The following is a 17,742-nucleotide window of genomic DNA, read 5'->3' on the forward strand; positions in this document are numbered from 1 at the left end:
ACAGGGGTTTTTGTGGTTGTGGCTCACTGCTGGCTCCCCTCAGTTCAGTTCAGTTCAGTCGCTCAGTCGTGTCCGACTCTTTGTGACCCCATGGATCACAGCACACCAGGCCTCCCTGTCCATCACCAACTCCAGGAGTTCACTCAGACTCACGTCCATCGAGTCAGTGATGCCATCCAGCCATCTCATCCTCGGTCATCCCCTTCTCCTCCTGCCCCCAATCCCTCCCAGCATCAGAGTCTTTTCCAATGAGTCAACTCTTCGCATGAGATGGCCAAAGTACTGGAGCTTCAGCTTTAGCATCATTCCCTCCAAAGAACTCCCAGGGCTGATCTCCTTCAGAATGGACTGGTTGGATCTCCTTGCAGTCCAAGGGACTCTCAAGAGCCTTCTCCAACATCACAGTTCAAACGCATCAATTCCTCGGCGCTCAGCCTTCGTCACAGCCCAGCTCACATCCATACAGAACCGCGCAAAGTGACAGGCATGCAGTTTCTACCCAGTGAATAACTGCTAAACTCAACTCCGAATGAAGGAATGAACAAATCCATGAGTGAATGGAAGGCAGGAAGATCTGGAGGGGAGGTGTTCCACAGGATTCTGGGATCCCCACGTCCTCCTCATTACTGTCATCAGGATAACGATGCGGAAACTGTCAGACCTCATTATTTCTCCATGATGCCTTTCCTCTTTTAAAGATATTTAAGTGTGTTTTATTCTGCATGTCACATCCAGAGGTCTCCCAAAGAACCAGAAAGCAGGTGCTGACACTTAGAAGCTCAAGCTCTCTGACAGTGCTAGCTGTTATAACAAAATATTGAAGAAATGCACATTGTGGAGAAGACAACACTTCACATGAAGCTCTTGTAGCTGAACCAGAGTACATGTGTGTGCCCTTTCCAGCGCTGGCTGTTCACGTCTGACATAATAACAACTACCAGGGAGGATCTGGGACTGGAACTGGAGAATAAGTCTCCTTTCTGCCTCAGAGAAGCACCACGGCCAACTGGACAGACCCCAGGCTTTAGGACTGGACCGTTGAGCAGGGCTTGCCTCCTAGTGCGTGTTCTCAAAACACAAGCAAACTTGGACAAGTTACTTAACTTCTTTGCACCCAGTTTCCTCATATGTAAATGGGGGATGATAATTAGAGCCACCTCTCAGGGCTGCTAGGAGGATTAGAAAGAGCATGAGTAGCACTGGCACGTATTCCATGACATGTGGTGGCTCAGTGTTAAGGGAGCTGCCTCGGATGTAGGAGACACTGGTCCAGTTCCTGGGGTTGAGAAGATCCCCCTGAGGAGGAAATGGCAACCCATCCCAGTATTCTTGCCCAGAGAATCCCATGGACAGGGGAGACAGGCGAGCTCTAGTCCGTGGAGTTGCAATGAGTCACCCACGGTTGAGCGGCTGAGCACACATGCATCTATACAGGAGACAGCTGGTGGGAAGCTGCAGGACAGCACAGGGAGCTCAGCTTTGTGCTCTGTGATGACGTAGATGGGTGGGATGGGGAGGCGGGAGGCAGGTTCAAGAGGGTAGGAATACACGTATAGAGAGAGAGCTGGCTCACCTAGTCGTACAGCAGAAACCAATGCAACATTGTAAAGCGATTATTCTCCCATTTAAAAAAGGAAAAGAGGCAGCATAAGTATGTTAGTAGTTGCTCAAGAATTTAATAGCAGCAGCAGTTATCACATCACCTAATACATTTTTGGATATGATGAGAGAAGAGTGAACTTACGAGCACAGTGGAGAAGGGGAGGGTGGGAAGAGCTGAGAGAGTAGCACTGAAACATACATCACTATATGTAAAAGAGACAGCCAGCTGGAATTTGCTGTACAACGCAGGGAGCTCAAAGGCAGTGCTCGGTGACAACCTAGAGGGGTGGGACAGAGTAGAAGTGGGGGAGGGAGGCGCAAGAGGGAGGGGCACATGTATCCCTAGAGAGCTATTCATGCTGACCTATGGCATAAACCAACATTATTTAAAGCAACTATCCTCCAATTAAAAATAAATGAATTTATTAAATAAAAACTGTATAGCTTTGATGAACGAAGTCTATATTAAAGAACAGTAGCAACAACAGAGCAAAACTAGGACTTGGTGAACTCACAGGCAAGCCTGAGAGCCAAGAATTCTGTGTGTCATTTCCCAGAATCTGGGGGGACAGGAGAGGACCAGCCATCAGGGCCACTGTGAGATTAGATGATAAAAGCCATGAAGTTAAATATTTACATTTTGGACCCTCCAGAAAGCAGGCCAGTATTCTCTCAGCAGGTGCTAGCCGCATGCTTAAAGGAACACAGGGAGTGTTTATACTCCATGCATGTTGGAGGCAGTGTAAAATGACAGATTGGGGACAGGGCAGAGCAGAAACGTGACAGAGGCAGAGTTAAATGGACTTCTCCAGGTCTCTCTGGGACATCACTTTCTTAAAAGCAAACACCGCAACACTAATTGCACCTGATCAAGGTCCCATCACATCAAGCCCAGCACTCAGAGCTACTGCAAAGTGCTCTGAAGACAACAGGGAACCAGGCTTCAAGGGCGATGGGTGAGGACGGGCTTCTCTTTGCAGAAAAGTGAGGGATGACCTAGGCGGGCATATCACTTCCTACTCTGTGCTTCCACTTTTCAGACCAAATTGCACTAAACCACAAGACCATTGTTTGCCCCATGATCGACGTCATCGACCACAATCACTTTGGGTATGAGGCGCAAGCTGGGGATGCCATGCGTGGTGCCTTTGACTGGGAAATGTACTACAAGAGGATCCCCATCCCACCAGAGCTGCAGAGGGCGGACCCCAGTGACCCTTTCGAGTGAGTAGCAGCCTGGGGAGCTGATGGGGAGGGGGCAAGTGACTGGGGCATGTGTGTGTCAACTGGAGACCCACCAAGACAATTATCTCTAATGAAATGGAATAAAACAGGTGGCAAAGGTATGCAAGACATTGGGGAAAGGTCAGACTTACAAGGTATACAAAATCATAAGGTGCCCAGAGTACATTCTCCAACTTGCTAAGCATGAGAGGGCGTGTGCAATGTGGAATCAGGGAAAAGCAGAGTTCACGGCAAACGCAAAGAGAAGGGAGGCATAGCCCCTTTCAGATATTCTCTTAGAGCTTCTCTCCTCATTTTCAGTTCCCTCTGTTCTTTCCTGTTGTTGTTCAGTCATTAAGTCTTATCCAGACTCTGTGACCCCAGGGACTGTGGCACACCAGGCTCCTCTGTCCCTCACTATCTCCCAGAGTTTGCTCAAACTCATGTCCATCGAGTCGGTGACACCATCCAACCATCTCGTTCTCTGTTGCCCCCTTCTCCTCTTGCCCTCAATCTTTCCCAGCACCAGGGTCTTTTCCAGTGGGCTGGCTCTTTGCATTGGGTGGCCAAACTATTGGAGCTTCAGCTTCAGTGTCAGTCCTTCTGATGAATATTCAGGGTTGATTTCCTTTAGGATTGACTGCTTTGATCTTCTTGCCATCCAAGGGACTCTCAAGAGTCTTCTCCAGCACCACAATTTGAAAGCATCAACTCCTCTGTTCTTTGTGCTTTTCCCTAACACGGGAGTCGCCAGCCCCTGGGACAGGAACGAATACTGGTTCATGACCTGGTAGGAACTGGGTCACACAGCAGGAGGCGAGCAGTGGGCAGGCGAGGGAGGCTTCATCTGTATTTACAGCTGCTCCTCATTGCTAGCATTGCCACCTGAGATTGCAAATGATGGTGGCCTTAAAGCCATGTTTGACGCCACTTCAGATCACAGTACTTTCTGGATTAAAGTCTAGGTGGAACATTCTAGATTGCCACAAAAGCACCAAAAAGCCTGCTTCCATTTCCAAATTCCTATCTTTGCGAAGCAGGGTTTCTGCAGGGACAGCAACCAAATGACAATTCGGAGTAGACTGGACATAAGCAATATATTTCTTCTCTCATTGTCTCCCGTCATCCCCAGATGGGACCGTCTAGTTGCAAGAAAATAAGCTCAAGGTCCCCACTGATTCTGCATTATGGTGAGTTGTATAATTGTCTCATTATATATCACAATAATAATAGAAATAAAGTGCACAATAAATCACTTGAATCATCATTCAATAAAGCACTTGAATCATCCCAAAACTATCCTCTTCTGGGTCTGTGGAAAAGTTGTTTCTCGTGAAATGAATGCATGGTTCCAAAAACCTTGGGGGTCACTGCCCTAAAGAATTATTTAAATGAACTACTCTACTTTTGTTTACAGTTCTGGAGAAGGCAATGGCACCCCACTCCAGTACTCTTGGCTGGCAAATCCCATGGATGGAGGAGCCTCATAAGCTGCAGTCCGTGGGGTCGCTAAGAATCGGACACGACTGAGCGACTTCACTTTCACTTTTCACTTTCATGCATTGGAGAAGGAAATGGGAACCCACTCCAGTGTTCTTGCCTGGAGAATCCCAGGGATTGGGGAGCCTGGTGGGCTGCCGTCTCTGGGGTCGCACAGAGTCGGACACAACTGAAGCGACTTAGCAGCAGCAACAGCATGAAATATGCAGTAAAGAATCCGCCTGCAATGCAGGAGACTCAGGTTCTATTCCTGGGTCCTGAAGATCCCTTGGAGAAGAAAGTGACAACCCACTCCAGTACTCTTCCCTGGGAAAAAAAATCCCATGGACAGAGGACCCCGGTGGGCCACCGTCCAGGGGTGACAAAGAGTCAGATATGACTTAGTGACTATCACTTCCACTTTTTTCCATCTCTGCTGGGAACTGCTTCTGTATAAAGGAAGGTCATGGCTCTGAGCAGCTGCTCCCAGAACTTAAACTTGGGGAATTCAATCCAAATGATAGATCCAGGGTAGAGCATCTACTATACATATACATACACATACCATGGATACGTCTTCTTGATCCGTTTGTCTATTGATGGACACTTAGGGTGCTTCCATATCTTGGCCATTATACACGATGCTGCTGTGAACATTGGACAGTTGGTGTTCTCGTTTGTTTGCTTTTAACACATGCCCAGGAGCGGAACTGCCGGTCCATGTGGTAGTTCTATTTTTCGTTTTTTGAGAAAGCCCCACACAGCTTTCTGCAGTGACTGTACCAATTTACATTCCCACCAATGGTGAACAGGCAAGTATTTCCTTTTCTCCACACCTTTGTCAACATTTGTTAATTGTGGTCTTTTTTGATTATGGCCACTCTGACAGATGTGAAGTGATAGCTCACTGTGGTTTTAATTTGCATTTCCCTGACAATTAGTGATGTTGAGCATCTTTTCATGTGCATGTTGGCCATCTGTATTTCCTCTGTGGAGAAATGCTTATTAGGGTCTTCTGCCCACTTTTTAAAATTAGGGTTTTGGGGGTTTTTTATGTTGATTTGTATGATTTTCTAAAACCACATACAAAAATAAACTCAATAAATACCAAAATAAAGAACCCGTAGTATCCAGCTTCACAAGCAAATACTTAGTAATGCCTGAGGCAAGCAATATGATTAATGTGGTAAATCTCACTTATTTGTTATGATCAGTTTTCACATTGCTTGTAAGTGCTAATAATAAGAGACGGACATGGCCCATATCAAATAAATAAACTCAAAATGGATTAAAAACCTAAATGTAAGACTATAAAACTGTAGACTATAAAATTCCTAGAGGAAAACATAAGCAGAACACCCTTTGATATAAATCGCAACAATATTTTTTTAGATCCATTTCCTAAAGCAAAGGAAATAAAAGCAAAGATAAACAGATGGGAACTACTTAAACTTAAAAGCTTTTCTGCACAGCAAAAGAAACCATCAACAAAATGAAAAGGCAACCAACAGAATGGGATAAAATATTTGCAGATGATATGACCAGTAAGGGGTTAATATCCAAAATATATAAACAGCTCACACAATTTAACATCAAAAAAATCAATACTGTCTTTTCATCAAAATATGGGCTATAAACATTTGCAGTAGAGAAACTCGCAAGTATAAAACTGACTTCTGTGACACTCAAGCTTTAAATTACAGTAAACATTTGATAAATATCAGGAAAATGGTTCCTCCGATTCTAATAGTCTCTAGAAAGATAAGCCCTTGGGAGGACAAGGGGGATCTCAGAAGACATTAGCCTGAAAAAAGCTAATTCTATTATACAAAAAAAAAAAAAGCTATTCTATTGTAATAGAAATGTAATGTCTATGAAGCATACTCATTAAGTAGCCAGAATTTCTGAAAGACGCCTCTTCAGACTCCTATTGGAAAAGAAATAATGAAGCCCTTTGTTACTCTTCGAAATACTCCAGCCAATATTTCAAGGATATTGAAACTACCAGGGAAGTTTTTCAGTAACCCAAGAGAAGGAGTTTCTAGGAGATGATCTTCACACGTCCATGAAGGTAACCATCTGAAAGTCTTAGCAACAGGACTTAGGTTGGGTTTCAAAGCCAAGTGGGTGTGGGAGGATACCAAAAAAATAAAACTCCTTAACACAGTGGATGCTAAAAGACGCTTGCTTCTTGGAAGAAAAGCTATGACAAACCTAGACAGCATATTAAAAAGCAGAGGCATCATTTTGCCAACAAAGATCCAAACAGTCAAAGTTATGGTTTTTCTAGTGGTCATGTACAGATGTGAGAATTGAAACAGAAAGAAGGCTGAGCCAGGAAGAATTGATGCTTTCAAACTGTGCTGGAGAAGACTCTTGAGAATCCCTTGGACTGCAAAGATATCAAAGAAGTCGATCCTAAAGGAAATCAATCCTGAATATTCATTGGAAGGACTGATGCTGAAGCTGAAGCCCCAGTACTTTGGCCATCTGATGCGAAGAACTAACTCATTGGAAAAGATCCTGATGCTGGGAAAGATCAAGGACAGGAGGAGAAAGAGGCAGCAGAGGATAAGGTGGTTGGGTAGTTGAATGGCATCATTGACTCAATGGATACAAGTTTCAACTGACTCCAGGAGATAGTGAAGGGCAGGGAAGCCTGGTGTGCTGTAGTCCATGGGGTCACAAAGAGTAAGACATGACTTACTGACTGAGCAACAACAACAACAACAACAAACACAGTGGAACTCTCAGTAGATGGCAGCTGATGGTAGAACAGCCACGGTCTAGTTGCTACCACTCAAGGTTGCTGTGTTTCAGGGCAAGGACTCATCCAAGATGACTTTTCCAATAGATCCTGTGATCATGGTTAGGTTATAATGTATTTCATTAATACTTTACTTCCAATGAAATAGCAAATAGGGCCCCTGCTTTCTGCAGACATGGGATCAAGATACTACGAAAGGAATTTCAATTCATGAAAATTCTAAAATTATTCTCAGTCCTTGCACTGACAGTTAAAATTTCGTTAGGCAGACCTCAGCTATGGCCATCACAGTATCAGGCCTGTTGCTTAACCCCAGAGCTGGCAGAGTTGCTAACTTTTGGAATTAAATAATTCGATCCTGTCACCTACTTAGATGGTTGCCATCCTGTCAAAAATGGGATTGTGTCAAATGTAAGCCCGCCTTTCTGCTTGAAGTCCCTTTGATTCCTGGGAAGGTGAGCACTTCATCCTTTTGCAATGAACATCGCTTCTAGGAAGTGTCCACTTTGATCTTGGAAACTGCGTTTGCCTTCCTGATAGTAAGTAAATGCTTAGTTACCCATGCAGCTCTGAGCAGTGTGTCTGCAATCCCATTATCTCGGCGGCCAAGCGAATGTATGAATAAACAGACATGCTTTTGGCAAACACTCACTTCTCTAGATGTAAAAGCTTTAAGACACACAGAAGAAACAAGGTCTATCTACACACCCCTCAAGTCTTTTATGTTTTCTGCTGGCTACCGTGAGGATTTACTGGGAATGGGGGCGGGGAGAAACAGGCAGAAAAGTCAGGAAGAAAGGAATTGAAGAGTAAGATGGAAATGCAGTTCAAATTCCAAGACCTTTCTGATAATATATATGCAAAGCTTATCTTCTGCACAAGCAGATCAAATTTCCTAAATGACAAGATCTGAAGTCTCTCACTGATTCTACCATTATTGGAGTCTTCTCCAACTAGCGATTGCAGTGGTATTTTTCAACCTGCAAATCATATGAAATTAGTGTGGTGTGAACACTATTTAACAATAAGTTAATTGAATTGAATTGAAAATTTCAGAGTATTATATCAGTACATAAGTATAGGTATTGTCTCGGATATGTGATTTTGTGTAATGCATATATAATTCTGGGTCATGGTATAAATGGTTCTTATTAATATAGGTTATGCAGTCAGAAGAGTTCAAAATCTATCAACTCTCTAAACTGAGACTTGAGAACTTTCAACAATCTAACTAGGAAGGAAAAGGAAAACTCATGGCTAACTTTGAGTTCTAAGGGGGAAAAAAATTATTTATATTAGAAAAAGTGATCTAGTTTTCAGACAAACTGCTCCTAGAATATGAGAGACAATGCAATATTCACAGTTTAAATTATCTGGCAATCACAATTCTGATTAAATTGGACATATTTGATAAATATTCTTGTCTTTTGAAACAAATGAATTATTTTCCTTTCCTGGTGGCTTACATCAAGGCATAATGCTCTTAGCTCTTAGGTAATTCTTGCTGTCCACGGCTTTTAGCAGGTTTCCTCATTCCTGGCTTATCTCTAATGCAGGGACTTAGGAATTGAAGCCGTTTCTGTGTGACAGAACATAATACACTCCTTTAGTCGTACTGACAAAGGGAAAGACATCCATCTGCTTTCTGACCACTAACATTTATTCAATGTTATCTCCACATCTGAAGGTTTAGAAAGGACCAGAAGAAATTATTTTATCCAACTTACCTTTAATGCATGCAGCCTCTAGACAATGTCCCAAACACAACAGCCTCTTCTTGAACTCATCAAAGAAGTCATACTGACTACCTCAAAAGCCTGTCCCTTCCATTACACTGATTGACACAAACCTTTTCCCTTGGATTAAGAAAAATCTGCCTCCCTCAGCCCAAACTGTCCCACTTGAGACATAGGAAATGTCTTAATTCCTCTCCAGTGACATACCTGTTAAACAAATATTTGCAAACAGCTACCATTCATGCCTGTTCATACTGTTTTCATTACTTTGCTCACAAAGGTCCATACAGTCAAAGCTATGGTTTTTCCAGTTGTTATGTATGGTTGTGAGAGTTGAACCATAAAGAAAGCTGAGAGCTGAAGAATTGATGCTTTTGAACTGTGGTGTTGGAGAAGACTCTTGAGAGTCCCTTTGGACTGCAAAGAGATCAAACCAGTCAATCCTAAAGAAAATCAACCCTGAATATGCCCTTTAAGGACTGATGCTGAAGCTCCAATACTTTGGCCACCTGATGCAAAGAGCTGATTCACTGGAAAAGACCCTGATGCTGGGAAAGACTGAAGGCAGGAGGAGAAGGGAACAACAAAGGACAAGATGCTTGGATGGCATCACTGACACGATGGACATGAGTTTGAGCAAGATCCAGGAGATGGGGAAGGAATGGGGAGCCTGGTGTACTGCAGTCCATGGGTGGCAAAGAGTTGGACAAAACTGAGCAACTGAACAACCATTCATGCCTAGCCTTCCAAAGGGAGAAAAAAGAAACTGTTTTCATCTCCAGGCAAAATATCTCCAATTTTATCTTCATATCCTCCCGGGCCTCCAGCATCCTTGAAAGTCCATGCTGATTCACATAAATGCTCTATTTTTATAAACTCACATTTCTCCAACCTGTTCCCAAGGATGATGTGAAATATCACCCAGTCCGTCAGGTGGTTGTTGCTGCTGCTCAGTGGCTAATTTGTGTCTCATTCTTTGGGGACCCTGTGGACTGTGGACTGTAGCCCACCAGGTTCCTCTGTCCATGGGATTTCCCAGGCAAGAAGAATACTGGAGTGGACTGACATTTCCTCCTCCAAGGGATTGTCCTGACCCAGGGATTGAACCCGTGTCTCTTGCATTAGCAGGTAGATTCTTTTCCACTGATTCACTAGGGAAGCCCTAAATGCAAAATAGAAATATCAACATTGCATATTAATTTTTTCTTCCCCTAAGTGGAAGGATTGGACAAAGGACTAATTATGATGACTGCTGTAAAAATGTTCTTGAAATAGTCACTTCACAGATAAAATAAGTGATGGCTTCACTGCAACCAAGATTTATGGAGATTCTGTGAGAGGTTCTGTGAGATGGCAAAATGGGGTTTGCAATGCAGGACGTTTATTGCTCCCAAGGGCTGTGGCTAATCTCTCATGAAGCAAGGTTTCAGAAAAGAAATAGGAATCAAAATCATATACACAGAATTAGGACAACGTTGTTCTTGTTGTTCAGTTGCTATGTCATGTCCAACTCTTTGCAACATATTATAAGGTAATTAATCCCAGAATTGTTTCTGAGAACACATTTACCATCCATTCTAAATGCCAAAATAATTTTAAGAAAGATAGTAAGGACAGGTCGTACATCCAGTTTCTCTGAGTAAACTTCGTTGTTGTTCAGTCACCCAGTCGTGTCCGACTCTTTGTGACCCCAAGGACGGCAGCACGCCAGGCTCCTCTGTCCTCCACTATCTCCCAGTGTTTGCTCAAACTCATGTCCACTGAGTCAGTGATGCCATCCAACCATCCCCCGCCCTCTGTCAGCCCCTTCCCCTTTGCCTTCACTCTTTTCCAGCATCAGGGTCTTTTCCAACGAGTTGTCTTTTCATATCACCTAATATGTCAGGTACTCAGGCCCTAATATATGAGTCTGTCGACCATAAGAGCAAAGTTAATTTCCAGGAAATCTCCGCTGGTTTCCTGAGATCATGCTTCCTTGGAGTAAGTGCTCAGCGTCCATTCAATCCTGCAGTTTCGCTGTGTGCTTCAGAATCCGCCTCTGATCACTTTTACTCTGCCAGTCCTCTGCAGACAGAGCTCCAACAATTCCCCAGAGGCTTCTGAAACGTCGAGTTTTGAACACTGTAAATGCATTTCTTGTACACCATCATTAGCCAGGACTGACATTCTCTATTTTCCATCTTTACATACCACTAATTTCTAAAATTTTAAAAATTACGGTATCTGTGTCTGGGAGTGAAAAAGCTTCACAGGACTGATGTCGTTGCTGTTTAGTTACCCAGTCAAGTCCAGCTCTTTTGCGACCCCATGGAATGTACTTTTCCAGGTGAGAATACTGGAGTAGGTTGCATTTCCTCCTCCAGGAGCTCTTCCCAACCCAGGGATTGAACTGATGTCTCCTGCATTGCAGGTGGATTCTTTACCACTGAGCCACCGGGGAAGTCCCCAGGATACAAATGTCCATTTATTCTCTCAAAAGTCCCTGTGTCCGCAGACACATCAGTTTGAATACAGTACCTCCTCCACCAGCAACCTGGTTTAGAGATACTTCAGGATACGAACAGCAAAGGCCATGACTCGGTAGGCACCTCAAGGTTGGCACTTCAAATACTGCAGATCTTCTGAGGTGTAAGCACCAAACACAGATCCTTGTGGGCTGGTCCTGCAGACTGGAGCTGGGAAGCTTAGGGCATGCTCAAAGGGATAAGATTCTCCTCACAATTAAAGGGAGCTCTAACCCTCTGACATGGGAGTAGAGAGACTTCTAAGGAGTTACCACCGGGGTCTCCGTCTGTTACTCTGAAGGACAGAGAACAGATCCCTGGGAACTCGCTGACTACCTCTCCCATACAAGAGTGCCATGAAGCAAACACCACGTGAAAGGTAGTACCCCTTGGGTAACAAAGACATTGTTGTGCTAAATTTAACTTCACAATTGATTCACTTAAAAAAAAAAAAAAAGTGCCAGTAATCACAAATCCACCAAACTAGAAGAAACCTTAGAGACAATACCACCTCTCGTCATATTTTTTTCCATTGAAGTACATTTGCTGTTGTTTAGTCACTAAGTTGTGTCTGACTCCTTGAGACCCCATGGACTGGAGCCCGCCAGGCTCCTCTGTCCATGGGATTCTCCAGGCAAGAAGACTGGAGTGGGATGCCATTCCCTTCTCCAGGGGATCTTCGTACACAGGGATTGAACCCACATTTCCTGCATTGCAGGCTGATACCATTGAGCCACCAGAAAAGTCTTCTTATTTTATTTATTTATTTTTGTTTGCTTGTTTTGAATTTTTTTAATTAATTTATTTTTAATTGAAGTATAATTGCTTTATAGAATTTTATTGTTTTCTGTCAAGACTTTATCTTTTTTTAATTGACGTATATTCTCATTTTGTGTGTGTGCTTAGTCATGTCCAACTCTTTGTGACATCATGGACTGTAGCCCACCAGGCTCCTCTGTCCATGGGATTCTCCAGGCAAGAATACTGGAGTGGGTTGCCGTTTCCTTCTCCAGGGGAGCTTCCTCACCCAAGGATCAAACCCAGGTCTCTAGCATTGTAGGCAGATTCTTTGTATAAGTTTTGGGCATACAATATAGTGATTCAGGTTTTAAAGGTTATACTCCATTTACAGTTATTCTAAAATATTGGCCAGATTCCCCACGTTGTTCAACGTATCCTTGTGGCTTTCTTTACACACACCAGTCCGTACCCTTACTCTCCTGCCCCTGTACTGCCCCCCCTCCCTTCCCTTCTCCCTCCTGGTAAACACTAGTCGGCTCTCCATCTCTGTAAGTCTGCTCCTTTCCTGGCATATTCGTTCGTTACTTGTAGTTTTTAGAGTCTGTACATAGGCGATATCATATGGTATTTGTCTGTTTCTGGTTTATCTTACTTAATATCCTCCAACTCCATCCAAAATGTCATTTTATGGCTGAGTAATATTCCATTGTGTCATGTACCCCATCGTCTTTACCCATTCATCTATTGATGGGTACTTATGTTGCCTCCATATCTCGGTGATTATAAATGATGCTGCTGTGAACACTAGGGTGCATATATCTTTTCAAACCAGCATTTGGCTGGGTGGGGGGGCGGGGTTGGATATATACTTAGAAATGGGTTGCTAGAGCATGCGACAGTTCTGTTTTTAGTTTTTGGAGAAAATTCCATACTGTTTTCCACAGTGTCTGCACCAATTTACATTCCCACCAACAGACTACAAGGGCTTTCTTTTTTCCACATCCTCACCAACATATGCAAACTCGAAATGTGTTAAAGATTAGATTAAATATAAGACCAAAAGCCATAAAACTCCTAGAGGGAAACATAAGCAGAACACTCTTTGCTGCAAATCACAGCAATGTTTCTTTGAATACAACTCCTAAAGCAAAAGAAATAAAAGCAAAAATTTTTTAAATGAGACCAAATTAAACTTAAAACCTTTTGCACAGCAAAGGAAACTATCAACAGAATGAAAAGACAACCTACTGAAAGGGAGAAAATATTTGCAAATGATATGACAATAAGGGATTAATATCCAACATACATAAACAGCTCATACAACTCAACATCAAAACAAACAATCAACCCAATTAAAATATGGGCAGGAGAACTGAATAGATAATTTTTCAAAGAGGAAATGCAGATGCCCAACAGGCAGATGCAAAGATGCTCAACATGGCTAATTAACAGAGAAATGCAAATCAAAACCACAGTGAGCTATCACTTCACACCTGTCAGAATGGCCATCATCAAAAAGAACACCTCTTGTTTTTATACAAGAAATCTAGACTAGAGGGTCTATGTGACTCTTCCAGGGTCACAACTGATCAGTTTAGCATGTATTACTATAATCTGGGCTTACGGACTCCCCAGTCAGTACTCTTTCTTTCGTCCACACCACCAGTGTGAGGAGAAAATTTAGAGTTGTTAAGTGCGTATTAAGGACCCTCCCTGGTGCACTCCATGTTCCCAGTGCAGGGGGCCTAAGTTCCATCCCCAGTCAAGGAACTATATCCCACACACCGCAACTAAAGATCCTGCAGGCCACAACCAAGACTTGGTGCAGTTAAATAAATCAACAACAAATAAATAAATATTTAAATGCCTATTTTTATGCATCAGACGCTGGGGAGGGAATCTCCCTCCATTGCTAATTCACTTAATCCTTATCTCAAGGCTAAGTCTAATAAATAATACTGTCTGCATTTTTGCAAATGAGGTAACTCAGGCTCAAGAGGTAATTTTCTAAAGTTTATAAGAAATTGGAATAAGAACCCAGATGTAAGGGTTGCCACTAGCCCGGGGAAATTTTTACCTCCCTTTCCACTCAGAGAAGCTTTATACTCCAGTGTTTAAGAAGTAATCAAATAGAAGAAAGCATTTTCAGAGAAAACAATCACTTCTTGCTCAAGTAGCACTGCAAGCAGGTAAATGACCACCACAAAGCTGACAGCAGTACCAACCATCACCAACCCTCTCACAATCTTTTCTCCAGATGTGCTCAACACACTGAGTTAAACAAAATCCCTGCAGGTCACCTCACCCAGATGGACTGCGGCATCACAGGCGTGCCCAGCAGAGGGGTGTGCGTGGGGCTGAGATCTGGCTGACCCTCTTCTCAGAAGGACATGGGCCCAAACTTGGGCTAACCGTCAGAGAGCAAGAGCGGCTCTTTCTCCCTGGTGGACACAGAAGCTTTCCCTTATTCCTGCAAAGAAGAGAACAGACTGCAGTCAAATTCCTAGGTGCCCAGAAGGAACAAGCTGTCATCAGCACCTTACTGATTACATTGACTGACAGTCAAAATGTTAACATCCCACTTGGGTCAATCCCAGTGGGGATTGAGCTGTACCTTAGCTTAGAATCTGAGAGCACTCGCTTTTACTCAAAACTCTTTCCAAGTGAGTTTTGATCCAATATTGGTCATCCTGAATTTAATCAACATTAGCCTTCCTTGAAGGAAAAGCTATGACAAACTCAGATAGCATATTAAAGAGCAGAGATGTCACTTTGCTGGCAAAGGTCCCTATAGCCAAAGCTATGGTTTTTCCAGTAGTCATGTATGGATGTGAGATGGACCATAAAAAAGGCCGACCGCTGAAGAATTGATGCTTTTGAACTGTGGTGCTGGTGAAGACTCTTGAGAGTCCCTTGGAAAGCAAGGAGATCCAACCAGTTAATCCTAAAGGAAATCAACCCTTCAATGAAATCAACGAATATTCAGTGGAAGGACTGATGCTGAAGCTGAAGCTCAAATACTTTGGCCACCCGATGTAAAGAGCTGACTCACTGGAAAAGACTCTGATGCTGGGAAAGACTGCAGGCAGGAGGAGAAGGTGGTGGCAGAGGATGAGATGGTTGGATGGCGTCACTGGCTCAATGGACATGAGTTTGAGCAAAGTCTGGGAGATCGTGAAGGACAGGGAAGGCTGGCATGCTGCATGCAGCCCATGGGGTCACAATGAGTCGGATACAACTTAGCAGCTGAAAAACAACAGGAAATGCAGTTGGCTCCCCTTGCGGAAAAGGAGATTGGATTTAATGTAGCACAGAAGGCAAGAAGGACAAGTTGGTGTGTCTCTCTCCTTTCACCTTTGAGTTGCACTGAACATTGTTCACCTCCTTTTTTTTTTTTTTTTTCACAGTCTAGCACCTCGGCTTACCTGTAAACCCTGGAGTATCTCTCTGGTAGGTGGGAGAACTTTGTTCATATTCTACTTCTCAACCTAAGTCAATACACCTCATGGATTTTGCTGTGACCTTCCAGCAATTACTTCCAAACTGTCCCCTTTTTCTTCAAAAACCAAAATGATATTAATACATAGAAAGTATTAGTTGCTCAGTTGTGTCTGACTCCTTACAACCCCATGGACTGTAGCCTGTCAGACTCCTCTGTTCATGGAATTTCCCAGGCAAGAATACCGGAGTGGGTTGCTATTCCCTTCTCCAAAGGATCTTCCTGACCCAGGGATCAAACCTGGTTTCTTGCATTGCAGGTGGATTTTTACCATCTGAGCCAGCCAGGGATATTAATACACACAAACTACTACAGCATTAGCTGCCTTGGCCTCAATCTTCAAACATACACTTCTCTGTGATCAGGGTTTTGAAACTATAGTCACAAACTTTGGAAGGGATTGGGTTAGAAAGTATATTCATCTGGACTTGTGGACCCACAGGGGGAAGAAGAGAGGGGGATGAATGGAGAGGGTAGCATTGACCTATATACACTACCAAGTGTAAAACAGACAGCTAGTGGGAACGTACTGCGTAGCAGAAGGAGCTCAGCGTGGTGCTCTGTGATGACCAAGAGGGGTGGGATGTGTGGAGGCGGGAGAGAGGCCCCAGAGGGAAGGGATATATGCATACATATGGCTGATTCATGATGTTGTACCGCAGAAACCAATGCAACATTGTAAAGCAATTATATTTCAATTCTTTGTAAAAAAAAAAAATAAAAAATGTTCATCAATTTAGTCTATGGATGAGGTCTGTGGGAGTGAAACAGGACTCTACCTCCCCTAAACCTCAACCACAGTTCTTGCCCCACCTTTGAATGACTCCAGAATCCTTCAATTAATCAAAAACCAAATAATCTATTTCATTAAGCCTATGTAATACATAAAGCAAACCTAACGTTTGTAAAGCACTTCACTACATCATCTAATTGATTCCCTAACTCCCCAAACAATCCTTTGGCATCGGGAAAGGAGTGACTGTCATTTTTTAAATCTTGTAAAATAAAGAGAGAACCAAAGAAATTAACTAACTCTTGAGAGGCAAAACCAGGACTCAAATCAATGTCTTCTCTTCATTCATTCAGATTTCAAATCTGAGTTAATCAATAACCTCACAGGAGTCAAATCAATGTCTTCTTTCATTCATTCAGACTTTAAATCCTACAGTTAATGGATACTTTTTGCTTCCTCTCTCTGGAAGAGACCCATTACATGAGGCCATTTTATCAATGAATGATTCCCAGTGAGTCTGTAATGATAGCGGGAAAGGAGGCCTTGTTCCCACACTGCGTCTTATCTGCAGACTGCCTGGAGCTGATAGGTTGAAAATGTCAGCTTTCAGTATCTTCCTAAAGAAGGAAAATGTCAACAACGACAGCTTCTACTCCGTTTGTAATGAGACCTAATTCAATATTGGACAACCGCAAAAGGACAGGAAAAATACTGTCAAATTTCTAAATGGTGCCCTACTCTACAGATGGTGACAATAAAAACATAGAAATGACTCAGGGTCTTAAAAGCTTAATCAAAACATTGAATAGAACCAATGTCCCTCAAAGGCCCAAAATGAAACCCCACAGGAGAGTTTTATAATGGAAAGCTAAAGGCTGTAACATGGGCAGGGGTGTGGCAAAGCAAACCTGCTAATGGTCCATCTGCGCCCCTGAAGATCGCTTGCCCCCTCTCTGGGGTCTCTGCTGCCCCAGTGCTAGGTCTTGGAGAACATAGCCATTTGATGCAAATTCACACCAAAAGCTCCTGAGAACATGTTTCCCTGGTCAGGATCTGTTCACCAGAAAGGACTATTTCTTTCTCCTTCCCTGGGGGAGTGACCTTTATCCAAGCAAGATGTTCACTATGATTTTTTTCTTTTTTCCAGCAACCAGAATAAAATTAGACCCCTGAATTAACAGTCCCTGCCTCCCCTCAGTCTGTGACATCCCTGTCCTCTTCCCTGTGTCCTGCTCCCTGGAGTCTCCAGGTTCCTGAGGGCCTCCAGCTTTGAGGCCCTCTTTCTGATCCCTGACCACAAGCTGAACCTGCATGACTACCCTTAGGGTCACTCAGTCACAGGACAGCAGAGATTAGACAACCGCTTCTTGGCAGGAAAACTAGGACAAACCTAGACTGTGAGTTAAAAAGCAAAGACATCACTTTGCTGACAACCGTCTGTCTAGTCAAGGCTACGG

General features: G+C 43.3%; 1 protein-coding gene across 1 annotated transcript in view; it reads left to right on the top strand.

Moving 5' to 3' along the window:
- GALNTL6 (polypeptide N-acetylgalactosaminyltransferase-like 6) overlaps positions 1-17,742 on the top strand; it is a 1,585,403-nt gene that overhangs the window by 1,352,988 nt on the left and 214,673 nt on the right. Inside the window, exon 6 of the mRNA XM_005683517.3 lies at positions 2,643-2,826. Coding sequence (XP_005683574.2) covers positions 2,643-2,826 — 184 coding nt within the window. The remainder of the gene's footprint in view (positions 1-2,642; positions 2,827-17,742) is intronic.

This window comes from Capra hircus, chromosome 8 (assembly GCF_001704415.2).
Source record: "Capra hircus breed San Clemente chromosome 8, ASM170441v1, whole genome shotgun sequence".
In the NCBI taxonomy this organism is placed as follows: Eukaryota; Metazoa; Chordata; class Mammalia; order Artiodactyla; family Bovidae; genus Capra; species Capra hircus.